The sequence below is a fragment of the Amblyomma maculatum genome, chromosome 6, assembly GCF_055883805.1.
Source record: "Amblyomma maculatum isolate TAMU_Amacu chromosome 6, ASM5588380v1, whole genome shotgun sequence".
Taxonomy (NCBI): Eukaryota; Metazoa; Arthropoda; class Arachnida; order Ixodida; family Ixodidae; genus Amblyomma; species Amblyomma maculatum.
The window spans coordinates 143,291,680-143,318,141 of NC_139349.1; the positions used below are offsets into that span (position 1 = coordinate 143,291,680).

General features: G+C 48.2%; 1 protein-coding gene across 3 annotated transcripts in view; it reads left to right on the top strand.

Moving 5' to 3' along the window:
• Positions 1–26,462, top strand: part of mor (SWI/SNF- related protein mor) — a 114,026-nt gene that overhangs the window by 60,529 nt on the left and 27,035 nt on the right. For all 3 annotated transcript variants that reach the window (XM_084607502.1, XM_084607503.1, XM_084607504.1), the window contains exons 17-21: positions 6,282–6,404; positions 6,493–6,654; positions 10,231–10,325; positions 17,259–17,516; positions 20,678–20,812. In XM_084607502.1, the coding sequence (XP_084463628.1) occupies positions 6,282–6,404; positions 6,493–6,654; positions 10,231–10,325; positions 17,259–17,516; positions 20,678–20,812 (773 nt within the window). The remainder of the gene's footprint in view (positions 1–6,281; positions 6,405–6,492; positions 6,655–10,230; positions 10,326–17,258; positions 17,517–20,677; positions 20,813–26,462) is intronic.

Sequence of the window (26,462 nt, forward strand, 5' to 3'; positions counted from 1 at the left end):
ATGAATGATGAATGAAGGTCGCAGCGGTGTGCTGCTACACTGCGATGCAGACTTGCATTGCAAGCAGTGACTTTTTCCTGCTCCTTTCGAAAATTAACAGTATCTAGCCACCACTAGCCTTTTTATTCTCCTTTACTACCCTACCAAGCTTTTACTGAATTGTCTCGATGCGCTCATATATGCACGGATCAGACGAAGTGAGTGTCTGCAGGTTCTTCGCTCAAACTGGACTAAGAAAACAAACTTCGCTCGAGAAAAAAAAAAAAAAAAATTTAGGACGGAAATTGAGTAGCTCAAAGCCTTCTGCGATTGGCTGCCTCGCGAGCTGCATTTGGGGGACATGCGAAATTTTAAAAAACCCAGAACCTGAGCGCCACCGTGACGAGTGAAAATGTTTTGGCGGCCTGTCGCGCCCGTCGACGCTCCACTGCACAAGGGTAGCATTTGTAATAAACGCAAAAGAATTCTCAGGGAAAACTGAATTTTATTATTTTTGAAGGAAGACTGGGTAATGCTTGCCTGCTTCGCGTTGGCATTCGGCCCGACAAAGCGTCCTCGAGCCGTTGGTCGCTGCCGCTGCATTCAACTTTGTTGCGGAGCAAGCGTTGCGAACACCACATACACAACAAAAATCAAAGTCAACGCTTCGTGCACATAGTTCGATGAAATTGCTGAAATGCGAAATGCCATAGTGCAATAAACATCGTAAAAAAAAAGAAATAAGTTGCTCTTGCCGGTATGCACGTGCGGAGGGCAGCTGACCGAACCACGCTGAACTGACTGCCCGATAATACCCATCAGCCCCCGCACGCGAGCGGCGCTCACGTGACTGCTCCCAAGGCGAAAGACTGTGTTCGCGGAAATTTTGTATTCGCTCTTCGAACGTGACTGCTTTCGGCACTTAGTATAGAAACAAAGCGCTCGCTCGGAGCCCCTATCACCTTTCGGTAATGACCTTTGCTTTCGGTCCTTCCGGTCAAAATTTCGAGATATCTACATTACGCCCGAAAAATGCTTCAAGATAAACGGGAGCTAATACATAGCACCTATGGGAGGTGAAGGCACGGTGTGAAAAATTTTCGACTTAAGGGGGGATGTGGGTCTTAAAATAATTTTCTTTATTATTTGCCCAATCTGAATGAAACTTTTCAGTCCTAATCAGTTTTTCATGCTGATTTCAAATCTGTATTTGTATTTTTGATACCTACATTGGTTCAAGGACTGCAGTAGATCTGAAAAATAATCAAAGGGTACTTCTTACGGGGCATTTTGGCAATTTTGCCTTGCCAAACACAAAAAATACAGTTGAACCTCGTTATAACGAACACGGATACAGCGAATTATCGGATATAACAAAGTAAAAGCAAAGTTTGGTTGGCTGTGCTTTATTTCTATGGGAGTTCTATCTGTATAACGAAATGAAAAACTGAAAATTTGACACTAAATCGGCTATAACAAAGCATATTTCGTATTCACACGACTCAAAATCCGCAAAGAAGCAAAAAAAAAAATTTTTCAAAACGCTAAATTTCGGTTTTATCAATCGCCTCCACCTAAAATGTGTTTGAATCACCCGCGCTTTCGCACGCCACGCCATCTAGGGACCTCGAATGAATCTAGCATCTACGGCTGCCTGGCATGTGACTGGCACGTGATCGAACCACCGCCCGCGTCGCCTCCACCTAAAATGTGTTTGAATCACCCGCGCTTTCGCGCGCCACGCCATCTAGGGACCGCGAGTGAATCTAGCATCAACGGCTGCCTGGCATGTGACCTGCACGTGATCGAACCACCGCCCGCGTGCCCCTGCCCCTACATTTTGCCGACCCGCGCGTGTGCTCACTTTCCTCGAGGTCGTGCCGTCGTCTTGCAGCATGGCGGCGCCAAAACGCAAAGCAGTTTCTCTTGAAACAAAGATGAAAATATTCAGGGTGGTCGATAGCTGGCGCAAGAAGAAAGAGATTGCCGCAGACTTCGGCGTTGCTCCTAGCGCTCTGTCAACCATACTGAGCGCAAGGCAGAAGATAGAAAACGTGCACTCTGCAGGCGCCGTGAAGAACAACAGGAAGCGCGTCAGGTATCGTCACCACCAGGATGTTGAAGATGCCTTGTTCGCGTGGTTCAAGGACGTTAGAGCGCGCAACCTGCCTGTGTCGTGTCTGGTGCTGTGCTTCAAATGAAGGCAAGAAGTCTTGCTTGCGTCTTAGGCCACGATGACTTCTATGCAAGCAGTGGCTGGCTGCAGCGATTTAAAGACCGCCACAAGATTGTTTGCCACACCTTGTCGGGCGAAGAAGCAGCCGTCGATGTAGAGAACTGCGAGAAGTGGGCAGAAAGCTTCCGCATGCAACTGGATGGCTACGAGATGCGCGATGTCTACAACTTGGACGAGACTGCGCTTTTTTTTAAGCTGCTCCCGGAAAGGTCACTCGTTGCGAAGAACGAACTATGCCGAGGAGGCAAGAAAAGCAAAAACCGCATCACCGCTGTTGTTTGTGTCAACGTGGATGGGTCAGATAAAAGGCGGCTAACTGTTATTGGTAAATCTGCTCGCCCCAGGTGCCTGCGCAACGCCCGGAATGTCCAAGCGGACTATCGCTCGAACAAAAAGGCGTGGATGACGTCGTCACTCTTTGAAGCATGGCTGAAGGCCTTCGACAAAGACATGGCAGAGCAGCGCAGGAAAGTGCTCCTTATATTGGACAACTGCTCTGCCCATAAGGTGTCTGTACCACTTGAAGCGGTCCGCCTAGTTTTTTTGCCGCCAAACTTGACCTCAGTGCTGCAGCCATTAGACAGGGGCATCGTTCGCTCACTAAAATGCTGCTACCGAAAGCGATTGGTTACGCAGCTCGTATTTGACATAGACAGGGGCATATCAACGGCCATAAACCTCAAAACTACGCTGGACATGCTGTACGGTGCATGGAACGAAGTGGCACAGTCGACAATAAGAAATTGCTTTGTTGATGCTGGCCTAGCCCCATCCACCAGCGAGAGTGTGCCCAACGACGCCCACGATTCTGAAGGTGAAGCGAACAATTTCAACGAGACGACATGGCATCAACTGGCGGTTCCGAATGTTACGTTCCAGGGCTTTATTGCTGCCAATGACAACTTGGCTGTGGTGCCCGAATTGACCGACCAAGAAATTGTCGATCAGCTGCTTCCTACAGATGATGCTACGAGCAGCGATGAGAGTGAAGAAGAAGGTGAAGAGCGAGCTCTCAGCAGCACCGAGGCCGCCGATATGGCGATGAAATTGAGAAGGTACCTTGAGAACCTACCTGTGGCCAAATCAGCTGACATTGGGAAAGCGCTGCACAGTGTCGATTTCGTTGAGAAATTTATTCTAATGAATAGTGTGATGAGCCGCCAAATGAAGATTACGACGTTTTTTAAATAAATCAGTTCTGCGTGGCCTAAATCCCGATTTGTGTGCTCATTTTTGCTTGGCAGTGCAAAATGAAAGGTAAGGTTTCGCGTGCTTATACCACGCTTTAAAGAAAAAAAAAATGCTTTTTTTTCAGCTCTGTGCTTTCCATTTTAGGGTAGCCTTTACTTGGGTTTATGAACAGAATTTTTTTTTGTAGGAATTTGTGTGCACTTTTACAACGAATATCGGATATAACGAACGAATTTCCGCGCAAAATGAGACTTCGTTATAATGAGGTTTGACTGTAGTTGCATAGACATGCTCTAGGGGGTGATGCTATTTTTATTAATTTAAAAGCAAGTTATAGGCAATGGAAACAGACCAACTCTTACTACATACACTTTTCTCTTATTAGCTCTCATTACCATGCAAATTTGAAATTAGCACAATTGCATTAGAGCAATATGAATAGCATCACCCCCTAGATCTTTTTAGTATAATTACAATGATACCTAATTTGTCAGTGTCACTTTAAAACAACATAGGAAAAAGCCCCGTAAGGCTGAGTGCAGTGCCCAAAAACACCAAAATGAGAAAAACGAATTTGAAGTTTCAGACAACTGTAACTTCTAGAATACAGCTACAGTAATGTGAATGACATCAGTGTGTAACTCTGCTCCTCAAGAGAAAGTCTATACTAAATATGTGACAGTACCATACCCTCAAAATTGCAAAAGCTTGTCAGAAAGCTATGTACTACCCCTAGAATCAGCGTGAGAAACTACATTTATCCCTTCACATGCCTGTTCCAGTGCCCTATAAGATAAAGAAATACTTAAATTCGTGCAATAACAAGGTATCACCACATTAATAAACTTTCACAAGGTTTAAGGCCAAAACACAGTGCCATATATTTCTCAAATTGACCTAATAAACTGGTCACTGTCCCATAATGAAACATTGCTGTGCAGCAGATGCAGAGCCGCACGCAGAGTCCTTTGCTGGAGCAATAACTTCTACATGCACTCCATTGCGTACTGCTGCGCGAAATTTCTTGTCCGCCGCACTTACCACGCACTCTGTTAGAAAAAAAAAAGAAAAAAAAGTGAGGTCGTCCACGGAAGTCGCGGCTGAGGAACGCGGACAATAGCGCGCTATTAGGAATTCTTGTCAGAAGTGATGCGATGAAAAAGCTGCGAATGACGTCGTCAATGGAATTGATCAATATCAACTGAACAGTTCAATAGAACATATTCATGCTGTCTTGAAGGTGTCTGGGCGTGCTCGGTGATGATTTTATGCCGCCGTACACGCTGCATCGGACTCAACATGCGACCCTGGCAGCGCCCCGTCGCCGTCATTCTTCAGCGGCGCGTTCCCTGGATGCTCCAGTTTTTTTTTTTATACCCTTTTGACTGCGTACGTCCAAAAGATCAGTGCCGACTGCGAGCACGATTGATACGATAGCAAGAGCACGAAAGGAACGTGCTCAGCGGCCGCTGTGGTTGTGAACTAAAGAAAACAAGAAAATGGTGCCAGTCGTGGTGACCAGTGGGAAGCGTGATACGTGGGGCTCGCGGGTAAGAACGGCTTTCAGAAAACCTGCGATGGCAGTCGTTCGGCTTGAATGACGCCATTTGGACATGCCGCAAAATGCGCACAAAGAAACAAGCTTTAAAACAAGCCCAAGATGGCGGTGATCGCCCAGCTGCTTCGCCCGTGGCGCGCGCGGGAATTTTGAACAAATTTTGCTCGTTCTGGGCCATTTTGCAGCTCCTATGGTGCTTTAAAAGTCAGTTTTATTGTATTTCCCGATTGAATTCAGCGTTGATATTTTTTGGACAGGTGCTGGAAGGTACAAACATTCCGAAAATGCATTTTTCTCAAAATCGATTTTTTGACCATTTTTTACTATTCTAAGACCCACGTCCCCCCTTAACTGATTTTTTGAGATATGCGAGTTCGTGTTAACGAGGGTTTACTGTATAGAAATTCTCTCTTCAGCGGGATTTAGTCGCCTGGTGAGAGCTGACCTCTGACTATTTCAGTAGAACTTTTTGTTGGGTTAGTTGGTACATGTTATAAAATAAAGAAGTGCCTACCATGAACGAACACAAGGAAGTGACATGGACAAGCGATTGTCCATGTCACTTCCTTTTGTTCATTCATTGGTGGCGCTTCTTCATTTTATGACTCTGACTATTTAACACCGTTTTTATTGTGTGCGAAACATGCTGTATTGTTTTGCAGGGCAGTTCATGCAGTCTATGATGTTATTGTTTTGCCGAAAGAGCAGTGGCGTCACTAGGGCCACCAGCACCCGGTTCGCACCTCACTAGTGACGACACTGTGAAAGAATTTATTTAATAAATGTGGTGAACTGTAAGGCAGGACCACAAAGCCATTAATGCGAACAGTAAATGGACACATTGCATAGAGGGAGAGTGGCACACCTGGTCTCCTTACATTGTGGATGCTGCCTCGAGATGGCACCGTGGTATGTCCTGGTATGTCATGGTATGGCCGCTTAATGCCTTCTACTTAAGATTAGGATTGGAGACATGTCCAGACAAGCCAGAAATTCAATCTATTGGACAGCAGGTGGTGGGGTGGTGGCGTTTCTGATACCTCGGTCGTAAGGCAGTCAATAATTTAAGCAGATGCTAGTCTCGCATGATCCTGAATAGGGCTCCAGCGCATCGAGGTGCTACATCACTTGTGTGTGTGCCACAGTGTTTGATAGGTGCGCTTTACATCGTGACTGCCGGTCTGGCTTGCCACAGCACTTGGCAAGGAATTCTAGAGGGATTTCGTCTTCTCGGTTGACAAATGTTTGCCTCCTTCGAGTGTGCACGTCGCTTTCCGAGCGTCCTTGACAGTGAGAGTCCTGATGGATGCGTTGCAGGACCCCTGGCTTTCCAGCCCATCCCATTCTCCAAGGCTGGCAACCCGATCATGTCCACGGTGGCCTTTCTGGCATCGGTGGTTGACCCCCGTGTGGCTTCGTCCGCAGCCAAGGCAGCCATGGGTATGCATTACTTGTTCATCTATGTGATGAGGATTGGTAGGGTGCTAAATGTTTGCTTACCTTGACACTTTCTCGCCTTGAACTGCAGAGGAGTTTGCCAAAATCAAGGACGAGGTCCCGTCAGCCCTGCTCGATGCGCACATCAAGAATGTGGAGACGGCGGCGGCTGAGGGCAACGTCAACCCCAAGGCCGGCCTGGGCATGACGGGCATCGCGGGCACAGGTGACAAGGAGCCCCAGGAAGGAAATGGTGAGGGACGTTCAACCAAGTGGACTGGTTTTGAAACGACTCGTGTTTTGTTCTTTTGGTGGGCTGTGACCAGTCAGTGCAAACTGACCGAAGTTCATGGCACTGGTGGTTATTGCGGGGTGTGCCCTGTTTCTGGCGAAATGTGCGTGATGTGCGTCGCTTAAGGGGACATGGCTCTTATATTTTTCCAATTTCTGACCAAATTTGATAAAACCTGGTATTCGGATTCAGTTTCTTTCACTGATTTCAAATAGGTAACTATTTTTCCACTTGGCCAATTAGTTCAAGAGAGAAATGAAATTAATTGTTCATAATGTGTGGAAACAATGAAAAAACAACCACACTACAAAAAATTCACATTAGTGATGCTATAGCAGTTCAAACTTTTTCAATTTTGCTCTAAATCAGACAGGAGGGCACCCATATTTAAAACAATGAACTTTGAACTGCTATAACATCGCTAATATTTGTTACCGTATATTGCCGATTATAAGTCGACTCCGATTATAAGTCGACCCCCCAACTCGCGACCCCTTTTGGGCAAAAAAAAGTTGGACTCAGAGTTTAGGTCGACGCTGCCACACCCTGCTGTCCTAGCTCGCCCAAAAAAGTATTTCAGAAGGCCGAGTCATAAAGAAACATTTATTCATTCACGAGACATCTGTCGTCGCTTGTGAGGACACAGTCGCGATCATCATCTTATGAGCCACTGCTGCCGCTGGTCGTCGGAAGCGGTGCCGAGATGCCGCACGTGGAGAATGCCGCAGAGACCATGTCTGTTGGTAGTCCATACCAGGCATCGTTGACCCATTGAGCCACTTCGCCCAAAGAAGCTCGCTTCAGCCTCCCTGTTGACGTCTTTGGGTTTTCTTGCTGGAGCCACTCGTTGTAGAATGCACCGATGCGGTCTTTGAATGGCTTGTTCAGCACCACATCCAGTGGCTGAAGAATAGGTGTCAATCTGCCCGGAATGATGACCAGGTCGCATCCCGCGTCCGCTACCGCTTTTTTCACGGGGTCGGTTATGTGGCCGCGGAAAGAGTCCAGGATGAGCATGCTGCGGGGCTTCAGCAGTGCCCCTGGACGCCTGCACCACCACACGAGACGAAACCATTCGAGGGCCATTTCATCATTAAAAAATCCCTTCTCATTCACCCGCACGATGATTTTTGGCGGGAACTTTTCCTTCGTCAGGATCAGTTTCCTCTTGAACAGAAGGAATGGCGGTAACTTGTGCCCATCTGCCGTACAGCATAACATGACCGTGAAACGGTTGTGCGTGTTGTCCGTTGTCAGCAAGCGGACCTGGCGCTCCCCTTTTGCGGACATGGTCCTATTGCTAGGCATATCAAACCAGACTGGAGTCTGGCCACCGTTGCTTATTGACCAAGCAGGAATGAATGTGCTGTCCGCAGGTCATTCACGTAGCGCAGAAAGGCGCTCCATTTTTCTTCGTAGGCTTCAAACAACTGTTGGCATACGGTCGTTCGTCGCCTCAGGCTTAGACCGTTCCTCTTCATGAAATTCGTCACCCACTTCTTACACACTTTAAACTTGGTACGCGGGATGCACATCTCTTCTGCGACAGCGCGTGCCTTTGTTTCAATGTCATTGTAGCAAACACTCAGGCTCTTGCTTCTCTGGTCATGAACCCAATCTCGAACCGCCTCCTAAACGGCATGGTATTGTCCGGACTTCAGCCCGCGAAAGGAATGGCGTGTAGCAGCACACGCAAAAAGCTTACTTTGCTTTCTCCAGCCTCTCACGCACGTTTTTGAGACGTCGAACTTCCGTCCTGCTTCGACGTTGTTTTCCGACTCGGCGTAGAGGATGACTTGCCGCTTGAAAGCAGCGCTCTGTTGCCGAGGTTGCGGCGGCATCTTGCAAGGCGTCCGTCGAGTGACACAAACTACATACACCGCTGTTAGCTGTCACGTCGGCTAGAGTCCAGGCGGTGCGACGAGAAGAAATGGCGAAATGCACACAATGTTGCACAACACGCGAAAATGCTTCTCGGCTCATGTGACTGGTCGCGTGTGGTCGTTTTGGATTGGATTGGATTTGTAGCTGTCCCATTTGTATCAAACATTGCCAGCCCGCCCGTCTTTGTCCGTTTTTTTCGTGGAACGCCCACGGTTTGTCGATAAGTTGCTATCGTATTAAAGCAAACCTTTGGTGCATATCTCAATTAAAATCAAGTTTTTTTTTAAGCAGGTCCACTTTTGCATTGTGTCTGACAACTTTTATGAAATTATGAGCGCACGGGGCGTGATATTATCCGCGACTCGGTCGAAATTACTTTTGACCCCGCATATAAGCCGACTTTAAGACTCTACATATACGTCGACCCCTATTATAAGTCGATCCCCTAACTTTAGGAAGGACATTTAAAAAAGAAAAGGTGACTTATACGCGGAAATATACGGTATATGAAAAAAAGTTCTAATGTTGTATTCATTGTGCTTTCTTTAGTACCTCGCAAAGTGTACATGTGAATTTTTTGTAGTGCGGTTATTTTTTCATTCATCTTTTGAACTAATTAGCCAATTGGAAAAATAGTTACATAGTCGAAATCAATCAACTGAATCAGAACACCAGGTTTTATCAAATTTGGTCAAAAATTGGAAAAATAACTTTGGAAAAATTGGAAAATAATGACGGGCAGAGATTGCGATGATGATAGCGGTCCGCATGCAATGGCCCTCGCGGATATCTCCACGCCGGTCTGTTTTCGCCGCATGTGTTAAGCTTTCACTTCATTCTATTCTTATTTTATTTTTTTATCAGATATTCAGAAATAGATTTGTGGAAAAAATATATCGGGCGGCGATAAAGCTATCGTTGTAGCCGATATACTGCAGATAATCAATTGTTATATCTGGTTTATTTTTACATAGGGACGATGGGAAGGCTGATAATTCCTAAGAATCTGATTGTTATAAGCGATATGTCATTATATCTGGTATTGTTAAAGTGGACCGCAGTGTAGTCATAGCTAGGCGAAAGTTTGGTTTGGTTTGTGGTGTTTAACGTCCCAAAGTGACTCAGGCTATGAGAGACGCTGTAGTGGGGGACGAAATTTCGACCACCTGGGGTTCTTTAACGTGCACTGACCTTGCACTGCACCCTACAAGCTGCACTATCACGGCGGGGCACGAAAGTTTGGTGAGCGCTCAGGACTATGTTTTCTGTTGTATGGGCACAAAAAAAAAAAATCACTTCGCCTTCACATTTCCGTTGTAGCATACAAATATGCTTTTTCTGTAAAAGCAGCTTTTTTTCCATTGGAAAGTTGTAACACGTCAGTCTAGTCCAGCCTCTCTCTGTCCCCGGTGCCCCTCAACATACATGACACAGGCATTGCAATCCTGCGCTAATCGGTTCTTTTGCAAAGAGTTGTGCGTGCGCGTGCTTAGCTTGGAGAGACTGCGTGGCTCTCTTCTGTTCTGTGAAAGTGAGATCTGCTTTGTGCAGTCTGTTCTGTTGTTTCTCCTTTTCTCTCCCTGCTTCTTTTTATCCTTGTCCTGGCTTCCATCATCTCACTGCCCTTTATGCTCTCTGTGACCTCCATTTCAGCGGGAGAAGAGTCGGAGAAGGCCGAAGAGGGCAAGGAAGGCACCGAGCCATCCCTCTCGGCCGAACTGAAGCTGGAAAAACCAAGCAGCTCCGAGGCAAGGCACAAGAGTTCTCTCTCTTGGGTGGTTCCCTGTTTGATAACCTGCCGTAGTTTCTAAAGCCACCTTACAGCTTGTGATCTTTACTCCAAACCTGTTCACGCATCGACAGGCATCTGTAGTTTGGCTTTTCCTAATTAAGCTAGTCGGCAATAAGGAATTAGCTTTCCTAACTCACATCGCATTGCTGTAAGTGAATTGTACAGTAAAATGCAAATTAATGGTTTTGAACAAGCGAATGTAAGTGAATTGAATTGTACTGGCAAGCAGAGGTTCCTCTTTGCAAAACAGTACCATTGTGCTTTGAGGATGCTTCACTGCAGTCTATGCGGTGAAGCGTCGCGGTGAAGTTCTCGCTGTGCTGGTACTGCATGTGACCAGCATGCATTATTTCAGTATACTGGAAGCAGCATGTGGGTGCATTGTAGAAGGATATAGAGTGGAACCGCGTTGATATGTTCCCGGTTCATACGATTTCTTGTATCACACGCTCAAAATTGCGAGTAGTAAAACATCTCCCGTAGAGTTACACTAATTTTATCCCGGTCAGTATGTTCCCGGATAATACGATTTCTCAGTTACTGCATTCGAAGTTTTGACAAATTGTGGTCATATAATACGTTTGGCTATCAGCTGGACCTGTTCTAATGAGCGCTCGCGACATGAAAAACTGATCAGCGGCACTCACCTGCTATGGTTGCTTTCCTGCAGTGCCTTGAGTGCAAAGGGGCGAAGCATCAAACAATCAAAAGAAAGCCAATGAGCCAACATACGAGGCACCTGTTTCTGCAGAGACGTGACTTTACGAGGAGAAATGTGGCTTCTTTGTGATGCCTTAGGGGTATAGGGGGATAACTACAAGTATTTGTTTGCTTGCATACAAGCGGGTGTGTCTGGGAGACGCAGCATGAGCAAAAACGCGGCTACTGCAAGCCATTTATTTATTTATTTTTTATACACTCAAGGTACATAGTACATTATAGAGGGGAGGGCAGAGAACAAGACAGTTTACACAAGAAAACTAAAATACAAATACAGCCGAACCCGGATATATCGAACTCGAAGGGGATCGCGAAATAGTTCGATATATCGATAATTCGATATACCAAAATAGGCTTGTTACACAGCACTTACGATGCGAAAAAATGATACCGTATTTGTCGCGTAATCAACCCACTCGCGTAATGAACCCACCCTCCACTTTTGCACCCGAGAATTCGAAAAAAAAAAAAAATGCGTAAAGGCCAGCTCGCTCACATGCAAGCGATTGAGCGATCTCGGCGACGAGCAGCAGCGACAGAGCAAAAAATTTCAAACTTGATGGAACTGCGTCCCTCTCGCCGCTCGAGCCACCACGGCAGCTCAAAACAAGGTTTCTGTGTCGCCGCGATTTCTGCCGCAGAAATCGCAAGCGTTTTCGCTTGCATGTCGATAGCGCGCGTCACTCCGTTTCGGTGGTCTCATCCACAGCTCATTTCTTGGCAGCGCGCCAAGATGCTGCGCAGCGATAACGTCCGGGCGTGTTTATCTTTTGGTAGCTCCTGCGGTAGCGGGGAGTGAACTTGGCAGAGTGCCCGTGATGGCTTGATTGCACAAGCTACGCTGCGCTTGGGGCGGGCGTCATGGTCGCAGCAGCTGACCGCCTGCTTTTGTTGATTCATACACGCAGGATAAAAGACTCCCGCAAAAAAAAAAAAAAAAAAAGAAAAAGAAGAAAAATGCCGCCGTTTAACGTTTGAACAGCACAACGATAAGAAAGGATGACTCAAAAAAAAAAAAAAAAGCAAAGAGAGAGCTGCCGCTTCTTAACGTCCGCAGGCGCCATAGCCACGTCAGCCGCCGCGCGCAGAGGGTTCGCAACACGCGCTGGAGAAAGTGTCCGACGTCTGTCTGAAAACTGGCTGAGCTGGCTTGGTGCATGCATAGCGCAGGCTGAAGGAGGGAGATAGCTCGGCAAAAGAAGCACACCCATGCACATGGCTTGCAAACGTCATGTGTTGGCGCGCGGGAAACGATAACTGCAGATGCGCGTGCCACTGCCCAGACCAGCCGTCGCCGAACTGTTCCTTCTCATTCCTTCCGCGCATGGCTTGAAAACGTCAAGCGGCAAATGGCCAAGGGTGATGTGATTGTTTTTCGGGAAGGCACACTTGGTGCGGAGTTCGTAGTTCAATATACAGTCGCCGACCGATTATTCGGACCTCACGGGGACTGCCGAAAAATCCGAATAAACAGGAGTCCGAAAAAACAAAATCAGAAAAAAAAATAAAAAAAAATAAAGAAAACTTTATTTCTATGCACTGGCATGCCCTATGCACTTATCCAGGCCCCGCAATTGGCTGGAAAAAATCGTGAATACGCTGCTGGACGCTCCTCCGTTTGCGAGCAATCAGATCGGCATGAATCTCTGAAAGGGTCGTGCTGTCACTGTAGGCAGCTGCAAGCATCGTCATCGCATTCACAAGGTCCGCGTGCAACGGCAGCAGAACAGGTGGTGCGTCATCCTCTGACTCAGATTCGTCGTCAGGCGGGACAGCAGACACCTGACGAATTACCTCGTCATCGTCCAGCTCCGCGCATGTGAGTGCTGCACTGTCGGCATTTGAAAAGTTCTCAAAGGTGACTGCGTCTGGGATCACCCTGCCGCCACTGCGCAAGTCTTGCAGCACACGTTCGCTATCTGTGGGAAGCATGTCGGACGGGAGATCCTGGGCCGCGGCATCCGCTTCACCAACTCCAACAAATCCAGCATGCCGAAAGCAGTTTTGGAGTGTGGCTGCAGTCACTGCCTTCCAGGCGTCGGCAAGCATGCTGATCGCCTACAGCAGTGTTACAGCATACTGCTTGCCAGCGTCAATGCACAGAACCATGCGGCTTGGCAAGCATGCTCTGTATAGCACCTTCAAATTTTTAATCACACCCTGGTCCATGGGTTGAAGGACGCTCGTTGTGTTTGGTGGCAGGAATTCCAACTGAATGGATTCCAGGTCATTAATGTGGCCATGTGCACCACAGTTGTCCACAAATAGTAACACCTTGCGATTTTGGGCCTTGAATTTCCGGTCCAGCTTGCGTACATAGGCAGCGAAAAGATGCTGCGTAATCCAAGCTTTCGAGTTGGCTTCATACCATACGGGCAATGTTTTTACCCCCTTGAAGCATCTCGGGCTCTTTGATTTTCCAATCACAAGAATCGGGAGCTTTTCGTTTCCCGACATGTTGCTGCCAACCATCACTGTGACCCGGTCTTTGCTATGCCTTCGCCGTGGCAGGGGTCACCAGACACGAACAGTGTCTTCTTGGGTAACATCTTATAAAAAAGGCCTGTTTCATCACAATTGAAGACATCAGGCGAAAATCGGTCCAGCAGCGACTCCAGTCTGTAGGAGCGGTAATTAGTTACAAGAGTCTGGTCCACGGCACCACTCTCGCCGCACATCTTCTTGAAAGTGAGGTCGTACCTCTTCTTAAAATTACGGAGCCAGCCATCGCTAAACTTAAAGCCTTCGATGTTCATTCGCAGTGCGAGGGCCTCCGCCTTTTGTTTCAGATCGCCCGACACTGGGATCCTCTTTGCAACTGTCGCACACAGCCACATGTGGAGCGCTTCTTCGAGCTTCAGGGGGGCTGCCCTCTCTGAAATTTTTTCTTTCCAGCACTGAAGAAGACTTCAATGATTCATTCAAAATCTTCATTTTGTTTTTCATGTAGTCCGACACAGTCTGCTTCGAGATGCCGAATTCCCGGGCAACTTCGCTCTGCAGGCGGCCATTCTGCACTTGATGGATCACGGCGATCTTCTTCGCCATTGTCATCGTTGCGTATTTGCCGAGCTTCTTAGCTGAATTCCCTGGCGCTGACTGCCCCGATGTTGATGCCATTCCCGTGTGCTTCGTTGGTCTCGCTGCCAGGCGTACACAACACGAGGAACACAAATAGAATGAACACTGCACGCTATAACCACACCGCACGCCGTCACAAAGAAGAAGAGGAAAGAAAGAGCGGTAAGAGGAAAGAAGAGACGACCGGGCCAGTGGCTACTGGATTTGACCTGGATTTGGATGGGCCAGACCGAAACTAGCCATTGTGCCGAAACGCACAAAAACGATGATGATGAGCGGACTCCGCTCCTACCGCCACCTCTTGGGGCAGTAAGGAGGCTCATTCCAAAACAGAAATGGTGCTTCATGCTTCAGTCAGCGTCAGTGTGGGTAGCTGCTGTTGATCGAGTTGGCTCGAGTAGGGTCCGAAAAATCAAATGAGAGGTTGCGAAGTGTCTGAAATTTCGGTATTTGTTATGCATTACGGCCTATGGGAAGGGTGACGGTGCCGCGAAGCAGTCCGAATAATCGAGTATGTCCGAATTTTTGGAGTCCGAAAAATCAGTCGGCGACTGTATCGAACGACCGGTGAATTTAAGTTCGATATATGACGCGGCTTTCCTATACTTTTACATGGGATTTTCAAGGGGATATTCCGTGAGTTCGATATAACCAAAATTCGATATATCCGGGTTCGATATAACCGGTTCGACTGTATAAAGCATAGAGATACAAAAAAAGTAAGGGAAACAGAAAAATCAATGCTTACAAGAAAATATTATATTATTATTGTTCCGAGTTTCACATGGTAGCATGAGCAATAGTAAAAAATACAATGTAAGTAAGCAGACAATGTTACTACACACAGTAAGTAATCAGTAATATATCAGTGTTGGTAATGCTTGTAAGTGATGCAGGTAAGTTGTGCCCATCTTTTCTAGTTTAGGGAAGAAACGAATACGAATAGCTTATGGTCATGTCGAGCCATTGCAATGGCTCGACGTGATCCTCAGTTCGAGGTGACCGGACCGAGCCCACCTATTAACAAGTGGTAACGCTGTATACTTACTCAGCTTTGGCCAAGACTGCCCTCCTTGTTCAAATGATCTGAATTTCCAACTCAACAGGGGTCAATCAACAATTTTACTGGCAAGATTTTAATGTACAGTATATGTTGCCTCTACTTAATCAACTGGGTGTGCATTTTATTATTTATTTAGTTGAGGACTGGGGCCGTATCCAGCGGAGGTTCCTTTCGTGAACCGTTCTCTTTCAAAATGATGTCAGCAAGAGAGCGGGCGCCACCTCACGGCGAGGACGGGAAAGATTGCGGCCAATCAGCCATGGCGCCAGATCGTAGGCGTGTCCACCACGAGCATGTGGCTTTTTCTGGTACCAAATACTTGTACCAAAGTGGTTTTAAGCACGAACTAAATCTAATAATTACATAGTAATGCAAACTAGTGAATAATAGACTGAAATATTCTTAGAAACTTCCTGTTAACAACTGCCAAGCAATTTTCTTGGCTCATGAGTACCTTTTTCGCCACTAGATGGTGTCGCGCGCGCGGCGGCGTCGTTTTCTTCCTCACTTGCTGTGAAGTTTTTGTAAGTTTTATCTTTCGCACAGAATGGCAAATATCCTAAGAACGAGGTCTACAACGCCCGTAGTATGCAGTCCGAATCACGCTAGCTCTATGGCGGAGGAGTTGCTGCCGCCGTTGCGAGTACGAACGAGCTGCTTGATACCGGCACCGTGCCGGTGTGTCCGCGCCTGCCTATGTAGCGGGGCAGCGTCCGTAGCCTTATCGGCCGCTAAAGCATCCTGAGTATGCGCGAACTTTCCGTGAATAGCTGTCAATGTAGGACGCAGCCGATGACGTGTGGAATCCGACCGCACTCGATCCAGTCAGCCACCGTCTGCTCCCCTTCCGCTGATGTAGGAGGAGGCAAAAACTCAGCCCGCACACTTACGGACGCGAATTATTTGTCTCTACTACTGCCGGATTCAAATGGTCGCAATGCTGTTGACCGAGAGCTCCCGATCGCAAAGTAGCGATCAAAGCGCGTAGAGCACCTTTGCTTCTGACGGCAGCCCGGCATGCGCCCTTTCGTCCCCACTTCGCTTCGTGATCGGCACACAGTCTTAGCCAGTGTTGCCGCAAAACCTCCCGAGACATGTAGAAGGCATCGTCTCGTTTTTCTTTTTTCTTTTTTTCTTTTACTGCGTCAGTTTACTAAAACTGCAAAGCGCTGCCCCCCCCCCCCCCCAAAACAAAACAAAACACGGAAATAAAAAAAAAAAGGATGCCACGGCCGTACTCAAGCAGCTGCGCGGCGTGCGCTGTCGCTTGACTACGGCCATGAGGCGCCACAGCGAGCGCAGAGCGGTTCCATCTCGAAGCAGACCAACTCGTCGCGGTTCCTGCGCCGGCCGATCAAACAGTTCCTTTCGGGGCAGTTGCCCCGCCCCGTGACGTAGGCGTAAAACGCGGAGCCGCCTCCGGAAGTTTTGGGGGTCACGCCGGACGTGACGCAGCAACCAATTAGGAGCGGCGAAAGGAACCAGTTCCCGAACGGAACCGTCGCTGGATCTGGCCCCTGAGTGCACCTTGATGCTTGAAGGTGTTGGTGGTACCAGTTCGCAATGAGTGGCTCTAGGAGGGAGGACTTTGTTGTGTGAAAATTGCTAGGGAAGGGGGGGGGGGGGGGGAAGGAGGGAGGGTATGTTTCCAAGAACCAAGACAGTGGTAAGTGATTGTAGTTGATAGGCAGCTATGAAGAATGATGGGATTGTTCCGATCTGTGATGTTTCTCTTTTATGTCCAAAAAGCGGTTACGAGGCTAGTTGTGGTCACATTAGATGAGCTGCAAAGTGCAGCCGTCTTTCGCTGTTAGGCTGGACAGCTTTTGCCTCCGCAGACAGCACAAAAGTTGTTTTTCTTCTAAATGTGACGCGAGAACTTAGGGGTCACTTAAAAAAAAAGAAAATCATTATTTCACTACGGTTAAAAATGTGTTAGTTACCTAGGGTTGAATTTGAAGAAGGGGCGAGGGAAAGAGTCTCATTTTCCTGAGGCGAGCCTGTCGTCCGCGCATGCTGTCGCAGGAGAACTCGTCTGCTTCGGCCGATGGCGCCCCCGCCAGTGCTGGTGGTGCTGCCGCGCCTGCGGCCAGTGAGGCAGACGACAAGATGAAAGTGGCCAAGTTGGCCGAGGAGCCCAAGGAGAGCCCCGGAGGGGCGACTGACCAGGAGTCTGCGGAGGAGCCCAAGCCGCCAGAGACGGACCGTGACCGGCTCATCAAGGATGCGCAGCTCTCCACGGCAGCTGCAGCTGCTCTTGGCGCGGCGGCCGTCAAGGCAAAGGTGCGCAGTGCTGGCCACCTTATTGTTTCGCGTTTGCACCTAAACATTGTTCAAAATGTCTCGAAAGTACTCTCTACTAGACCATTGCAGGAGAGGCAAGGACAACACTCACGATAATGATATGGCAACGACTGCACCTTGGCGTTGCAGCCGCTTGCTAGCTGCGTACAAAAACAGATATTGCATTTTACATGGCGTAAAATGCAAGCTGAGCGCCCTCATTGTTACATATTTTCCTTCCGCTGTGCTGATAGCGGCTTCATTTGTTTTTAACAGCACAATAAATATGCTAACAGTGCCGTTGAACGGGAACGTAGCTGTGGGAAACACATTGAGGCCACGTGTGGCTGGTTGCATTTTTGATTAATGTGACCAACATTTGGTACTAAATCGTTTTATCTAGCACGTTTGGTGAGAATTTGCAGTAAATAAATATGTGCCTAAAATGCGTTCCGCAAGAGAGACTAAAACTGAAGCCACCCTCCTCTTTCATCAATGCTCGGCAGATTGGATCACGGCGGAATTTTCACCAGTTGTACGTGCATCCTGTGACTTTATGCAGTCGTTGACTTCGTATCACTGCGGCTAGAGCTGCACTTTGTCAATATTTGCATTCACTAAAGCCTTCTAATTCGCTCCCCACAATCTCCGAACCCACACTTGGGAGTTCAGCGGATTCAGTTTGTCTACTCGTCATGGAAGGTGCTCAGGATCGGCCATTTGGGTCTGAAAACGCGTTGCATGTTCTTCACAGACATGCCCATATTTCAAGGCAAAGGTGAAACCATCTCTTATTGACCTGCTTCGTTTTCCTAGCCATCGGGCAGGGAACCAGCGAGACTCTTTTTTTGTCATACCTGTGTAGCCGGAATGACATGTAGTCATGTAAAAAGTGGTTGACATAATCCAAGGCATAAGAATTACATCACACGAATGCACAAAAGTACTGTCAACGTTTAATTTCGTTGCCAAGTGAACAGATGAAGAGTTTTTTTGTCGATTGCGACAGTGCCCAGCGCCTCGTACGGTGCCCTTCAGTGTAGTTAAATCTCGTTACAAGAGGCACTGTTACAAGAGACACCCTGTTATAAGAGACACTTGAAAATGGTTTGGTTGGTTTTCCTATGTCTGCCATGTTAACAACATTGCATACAAGAGACATGGTTACAAGAGACACTCTGTTACTAAGGATATTTTTTTAAGGTCCCTGGAGTAAATTCTTCACTATTTAGAAGAGCCACAACCCAGGTGTGCCCATGCAATGCATCTAGAACATACCAACTCGTACATGATGCACTTCAGATTCCCTTAGCTAAATTCTGTTCCATATCAGTGTCCTTTTTGCTGTATATGTCAGGAACTGAGGAGTGCTTCCCCATGATTGGAAAGTCAAAACGACCCCGCTGTTTCAGCCACGGGCATCGCATACTGTCACCTACGAAGCAAATTAAAATGCATGAATGACATCCAGCATTTTTAACTCCTCGCTGTTAAAATTTGATCACAAGATGAAAGCTTAGAATCCTGATGTCTTTCTCTTTGTGAATCATCTGAGGGTGACGAGCATGTAAGAGTACTTCAGAGGTATTAGAGCAACAGGAAGGCTTGCAAAGTGAAGTGCTTTACCTCCAGAATTTGGGAAGGAATAAATACACTGTGCACTCACAAAAATACATACTAGTATGAATAACTTCTTTAAGCTTTCCTGAACAATTTCCTGTTAATTCGTGTGAATGCATTTATATGCTGATGTCAGTAAACTGATCAACGCAGTGCTTTTAGAATTTTTGATTACAAGAGACCTTGTTTACAAGAGACATGTCTTTCAGGTCCCTTGAGTGTCTCTTGTAACGAGGTTTTACTGTACAATGGTGCCACATTACGACAGCCACGAGCAGTATATGATTGGTTTGGTTTGGTTTTTCGGGTTTAACGTCCCAAAGCGACTCATGCTGTGAGACTCTGTAGTGGAGGACTCCAAAAATTTCGACCACCTGGGGTTCTTTAGCTCTCCCACAGCATTGTGGAGAAGTTTCATGACCAATAAGCATTGAAGGACATTGATAAAGTGTAGTGGTGAATGCGGGTCTAGCTGCCTGGTTTAATTTACACAGCTGTGTCTTGCTGACCCTATACGGCAGTGAAACACTGCGAGAGACACTTTTCCACATGTGCCACGATCTCCTCCGTGTTCAGAAGTTAGCTGTGATACTTTTTTAAGACTCAGATTTTTGTACTTACTTCCCAATACCACGGAGCCAGGCCTAACCCAATTTTTTCCGCTAGTGTGTGGTTCTGCTCTGCTTTTGCAACTGGGGGGTAGGAGAGGAAGTTCCTGAAGGAAAGTGCTTCCTTACCTTTGCCAGTTTCTTTGTGAAGACTTCGCATTTTGTGTTAAGTCATGGCTGGTCAGTTGCAGTCCCCGTTACCATCCTTTTCTGTCGCGCTATTTGTGGCTGGAGCACGTCTTCAGCGTTTCATCAGATGGCCAGTCTTTGGTGCTGAAGAGCTGGCCCGTCATCAACCATCGGCTGTGACGGTGAACTAAAGTGCTGTCGTTTGTCTATCTGGGAATTCGAATTAGATTAAAGTATGCATTGGTTCTACGTAAGTTGAGGACAACGCAGATAGTTATGGTACGCAAAATGGTAGGTGTAACGTTGAGATATAGGAAGCCTGCAGAGTTGGTCAGAAAAATAATTCGAGTTAATTGCACTGTAATAGAAATGAAGAAGAAGAAATGGGCAAAGGCAGGGCATGTAGTGCGAAGAGGGGATAACTGGTGGTCGCTAAGGGTAACAAACCGGATTCCAATGAAAGGAAAGCGTAGCAAGGGGCGGCAGAAAGTTAGTTGGGCGGATGAGGTTAAGAAGTTTGTAGGGGCCAAGTGGATGCTGCTAGCACAGGACCGGGTTATTTGGAGGAATATGGGAGAGGCCTTCGTCCTGCAGTGGGTGCAGTCCGGATGATGATGATGATGCAGGGGCGGTAATAAAAAGAAACAAAAACAAATGCCCTTTTTCGGAGGTCATGGAGCAGGTTATGCCATGTAATTTAGAGTAGTGGTTATCAGCTCGATGCTGTGGTCTCGCTCGTGTAGACCTTTATCGCTTTGCATGTAAGTATTAGTGTTCTCTCTTCTCTCTCTCTCTCTTCCTCAGCACCTGGCGGGCGTTGAGGAGCGCAAGATCAAGTCCCTTGTGGCCCTCCTGGTGGAGACGCAGATGAAGAAGCTGGAGATCAAGCTGCGCCACTTTGAGGAGCTCGAGGCCATCATGGACCGCGAAAGGGAGACGGTGGGTAGATGTTGGTTGGCTCCCCGTCCCTCCCCGGCTGAAAATTGATTTTCGCTTTTGGCAGGACTGCTTGGGAAACAATGCATGCCAGTGCGGAAGGTGAAGCCATTGCCTATTGCAAAAACCTGCATGTAGTTGGTTTTCCATCCAGAATTTAGCACATCAAATTCCTGCCTTGTTTTACATCTGGTTTTGGCCAATTTTGAGCCGAAATCTGTGGTTTCAGTTTTGTTATTGCTCAGTGCTAGTAGTTGGATTGAGAACACTCGGTCCAGCCTTCTCGAGGGGCTTATCGGTAGTGCTTTCAAGAAATGAAGGATTATGAAACATCCTTAGTGGCACTAAATGGTATAAAAAATAGTTTCTCTGGTAAGGCACTCTTGGTAAAGGTGGGCTCAGACGAGAGGACCGGAGCGTGGACGGTCCGCGCGCGTCAGCACGGATCTGGTGTCATGTGACCACGTGCTGCTTGTCCGTCCGGCGGTCGAGCAGTCACACGAAGTCAGCGGACCATCCGCGTGTACCCTCCTCCCCAGCGCTGTTCGAGCGCTGCTGAAAACCTTTCTACCGAGAGTTTCGACATGGACGCCGAGCGAAACCGTAGTCTTGCTGCTCTGGCTGTTCTACTTGATGTGTGCGAGAACGACGACGAAGCGTCTGCGAAAAAGTGTTCATTTATTGCAAGTGTCTTCAATATTCCATATCGGTAGGCAGCTCTCTACGAGCGCTAAAAACGTAACTGTCACTTCATCACTGGGCACTTTTTTCACTACTTCACTCATAATCAGTACTAGAAACCGAGTAAAGGTACAGTCAAACCCGAATATAACGAACTCGGATAGAGCGAATTATGTTTTATATCGAACACTCGAATTTCCGCTAGCATTATGCATATAAAATGTATTTTTTATAACGAGCTACACATCGGATATAGCGAACTCAGCGCGCGCGATCGGTCGCCAAACGCCCGCCAACGGGCGGGCCTTTGTGCCGGCTCCGAGTTCTCTCCGAGCAGCCCACGCTGCCGGGCCGCAATACTTTTAGCGCATGCCGTTGTCAGATGGGAGGGGGATTGGCGATGGCTCCGTTCCCCAAGGTCTCACACAGCGCATACGTCATCACGCGCCCGCTAGGGTGCTTCTGCTGCTTCTGCGCCGATGCCACGCTTCCGTAAAATGCAGGAGGGGCTCTCTACAGCAGCTTCCACGAGGGACCCTCCTGTACGCATGCGCGGCCGTCGCCCGGAGTAGCGTGAGTAGCCTTTAAAATCCGCGCCATCGGCCAGCCTCTCTTTGCAGCGCTCGTATTCGGCAGCTGCCTACCATGTGATCAAAGACGTTCGAGCAGCTCCGGACCTATTGCGCTTCGAGAAAGAAGCAACACTGGCCAGAACTGGTTTCAAGTTTGGGCGAAGGGAAGGCAGCCTCCGAACAACGAACGCGTCAGTGGCGAACTTTCCCGCATCCTCGGAGCTTTCTTTGTTCGCGTTTGCAAGTCGTGCTGCTGCTATCCTCACGATTCCGGACGTGCCTACGTTGCTGCTGGCTTGCATTCCGGCGCTACATCCTGCAAGATGACGACGAAGCAGCGGCGTGCCCTACCGCTTTCCGACAAGCTGGAGATAATTCGCCGCGTTGGCCGCGGTGAAAAAAAGTCTGACGTTGCCGCGCATTTCAAGATTCCGCGGAGCACGTTAAGCACCATTTTGAAAAACCAGTCGGCCATCAGAGGCAATGCACAGGAACGACCAAATGGTGACGGCTTTCGCCACCGCAAGCCGGCTTACGACCAAGTAGAGAAAGCGCTGTGCCAATGGTTCTTGGACGTTCGCGCGCGAAATCTGCCGGTCTCTGGCCCCATGCTACAACAGAAGGCAAAAGATTTTGCCTCCGTCCTGGACGTCGAGGGGTTTACAGCGGGCAGTGGTTGGCTCCAACGATTTAAAGACCGCTTTGACTGCGTAGATCACAGCAGATTGTGGCAAGCTCTCCAAGAGATGGGAGTTCCAATTCACCTCATCTGTCTCCTCAGGAACCTTTATGAAGGGCAAGAGGCCACAGTCAGAACTGGGCATGGTCTTACTGATTGGTTTCCGATTGAGAAAGGGGTGAGGCAAGGCTGCATAGCGTCGCCCTGCCTATTTAACCTATATGCAGAGTGCATCATGAGGAAGGCCGGTCTGGACGAGTCTTCAGCTGGAGTGAAGATTGCTGGAAAACGTATTAACAACCTTAGATATGCGGATGATACCACTTTAATGGCAGAAAGTGAAGTGGAACTCAAGAGACTTCTGATGCGCGTACAAGAAGAGAGTGAGAAGTTTGGGCTTAAACTGAACATTAAAAAGACGAAGATCATGGCGCCTTGCCCTATCAAGTCCTGGAGCATCAATGGACAAGAAGTGGAAGCTGTGACAGATTTTCTGTTCTTGGGCGCCAAGATTACCTCGGAAGGAGACTGCAGCCATGAAATTAGGAGACGCCTGCTTCTGGGAAAGAGAGCAATGGTTAGCCTTGACCGCCTAGTAAAGAGCAGAGACATTAGTCTGCCAACCAAGATCCGTATAACCCGTGCTATGGTCTTTCCAGTTGTGATGTATGGATGCGAGAGTTGGACTGTGAAAAAGGCTGACCGCCGAAGAATTGACGCGTTTGAATTGTGGTGCTGGCGAAGACTCTTAAGAGTTCCTTGGACTGCCAGAAGATCAAATCAGTCGATATTGTCGACCATAAACCCTGACTGCTCATTGTAGGGTCAAATTCTAAAGTTAAAGCTCAGCTACTTTGGTCATCTGATGAGAAGAGAGGAGTCGCTGGAGAAAGATTTGATGTTGGGAAAGGTTGAGCGTCGCCGGAGAAGGGGTAGGCAGCGAACGCGATGGTTAGATGGCATTCTCGAGGCATTGCAGATGAAGCTATGTGATGTTAAGAAGATAGTGAGAGACCGGAAAGCGTGGCGTGACATGGTCCATAGGGTCACAAAGAGTCGGACACGACTGAACGCCTGAACTGAACTGAACTCCATCACCGGGAAGGTGGTTGCAGATGAAAGCCAAGCAGTGGACGCTGAGAGTGCTGAAAAGTGGGTGCAAGACGTGTGGCGTGCTGTCACGGAGAGATACGAACCGTGCAATATTTTTAACACCGACGAGACTGCCTTGTTTTGGCAACTGCTGCCGAGCAGAACTTTGGCGCTAAAGAATGAGAAGTGCCATGGCGGCAGATTGAATAAGGCCCGAGTCACCGTTCTTCTCACGACAAACATGGACGGTTCATCAAAGCTGCGGCCGCTTGTCATAGGCAAGTTCAAGTCTCCTATGTGCCTGCGAGGATGCACTTCACTCCCAGTCACATACAACTCAAATTCTAAGGCCTGGATGACCAGAACGTTGTTCGAAGCATGGCTGCGTGGCTGGGACGAGGAACTTGCAACGAGCGGGCGAAAGATTTGCCTCCTCCTCGATAACTGTTCTGCGCACCACTGCGGCATCACGCTCAAGAACATCGAGCTTTGTTTCCTGCCACCGAATGCAACAGCGGTTTTGCAGCTCCTCGATCAGGGGATCATCCGCGCTTTCAAGCTGGGCTACAGGAAATGCGTCGTTGAGCGGCTGTTGGTGAAATTGCGGGTTAACGACGAGCTCAAGATTAATTTGTTGGCCGCAATAGAAATGATTAACCGTGCCTGGCAAGACGTGATGCAATCCACAATCCGCAACTGCTTCCACCATGCTGGACTATGTCGAGAGGATGCAGAAGCTGCTAGTGAAGCGCACACTGTGCAAGATGACAGCGATGTTGCCGCGCTGTGGGAAGAACTCGCTGATGTTCCGGACGCTGTGCCCGAAGAAGTTGCCCTGGAGGATTTTCTCACTGTTGACGACAACGTAGCCATGACAGCGAGCCCGTTGGACTCGGAAATTGTTGCCGACATGCTGGCATCTGGTGCGAACGAGGAGACCGAGGAGCCGCCGCCGGAGGCTCGACGTTGCACGAAGCCCTCGCTGCTACCGATCTGCTGCGCCGATACTGCTCCGGAATACAGGGAAGCGGACTGGAGTTTGTGGAAATGTCGCGTGTGGAAAGTGCGATTCTCTCTGATGGAGTTAAATGCAGTGTTCAGGCGAAGATCACTGCCCACTGCAAATAAGTGAGCATTTATCTGCAATAAATTTCTTTTGTAGATTCATGGTGAGCGGCACGGTTTTTCTTTAGTTAGTGCGTTTTCGCTGCGCTGTCTGGACATCGTGTATAACGAATTTGGTACTGAAGTTCGTTATAAACGGGTTTGGTTATAGCGAAATACTTTATATAGCGAACAAATTGCGTTGAATTACGCAGTTCGTTATAACCGGGTTTGACTGTACAACTCTGGCACACCCACAAGCACAAACACACAAAGAACGATGCACTGCTGTGAACACAGAGCGATCGACGCAGCGCATGCACAACAAACAATACCCCACTCGAACTGATATGAGACGAAAAGCGCGGGCGTAGCAACGATAATGCAAAAAGACCAAAACAATCTCGGTCCGCGCGGACTGAAAAAGGCGCTTGGCATATTCAGTCCGCTCCGTGGTCGGGGGCTCCGGACGGCCACGCTGCTCTCTCGCCGTCACTCAGAGCAGTGTCGTCGGTGTCACGTAGGGCGCGGGTAGAGGTGACGCGCGCAAACCGTCCGCTCTCCAGTCCTCCCATCTGAACCCACCTTAAGGCACCACGAGACAGTACACGTGCGAAGCATAAGGTTGTGAAGATGTGCAACCCTTTTTGACTCGTTGGAGTGGTGTTGGATGCGTGCGCAGCGCATACCCCTTGTGAATGTCCATCAAGTCACCGTTTTAAGTGCAAAGTGCAGTGCAAATACATTTAAACTTGGTTATAACGGAATTGTGAAATGTCTGCGATTTTTCGTCACATTCAGGTTTGTGTTATACGCAGTTTTCACGTGAAGACATGACAATGCAGAACGGAAACCAGAATAATATTGAACGTAATGGAAACCGCCTTGAAAGTGCCTACAGTAAATACCAATTATTCGAAGTTATAGAAGCGATGAAATGTATCGTGATCGCATTGGGGGCTTGCCGTAACTGCGGCAAGAACCTCCACCTCCACTGCGGCAAGAGCCTCCACCTCCACTGCAGCTCATACAAAGTGTCTACGAGAGGGGCAGGGGTTGTGGAGTAGTCAGAGTACTGTTGTACCGCCGTTGGGCGAGTAGGTCCTGGATTTTTCGTGCTTGTTCCAGCCACCGTTTCCCCTGGAAACAAGACTCCGTCTTTCATCATGTCGCCGGCTCTCCGTTGTCCTCTACCAACTCGCGAGAGCTATTGGTGACAGAATTTCGCAAGAAAACGCGTAGCGATGATGGGCACACCTATCCCCATATTTTCTGTCCGGTTATGTTTAGCTCCTTTTGAGTATGAACATTTTGAAAGTGGTTGCAGCGGAGACTGCTGTGGTTGCAGCGGAGATGCGCCATTGGCGCCGAAACACAATGCGCTTTACCATTTACTGTCTCTCGTTGTGATTGTAGACATTCTTCACTCGTCACTTCGTGCTTTATCTTTGTGAAACTTAAGGGGTTCTACAACATTTTCAGCAAATTAGCAATATTTGGGAGATAACCCGGCGCTGCGATTTCA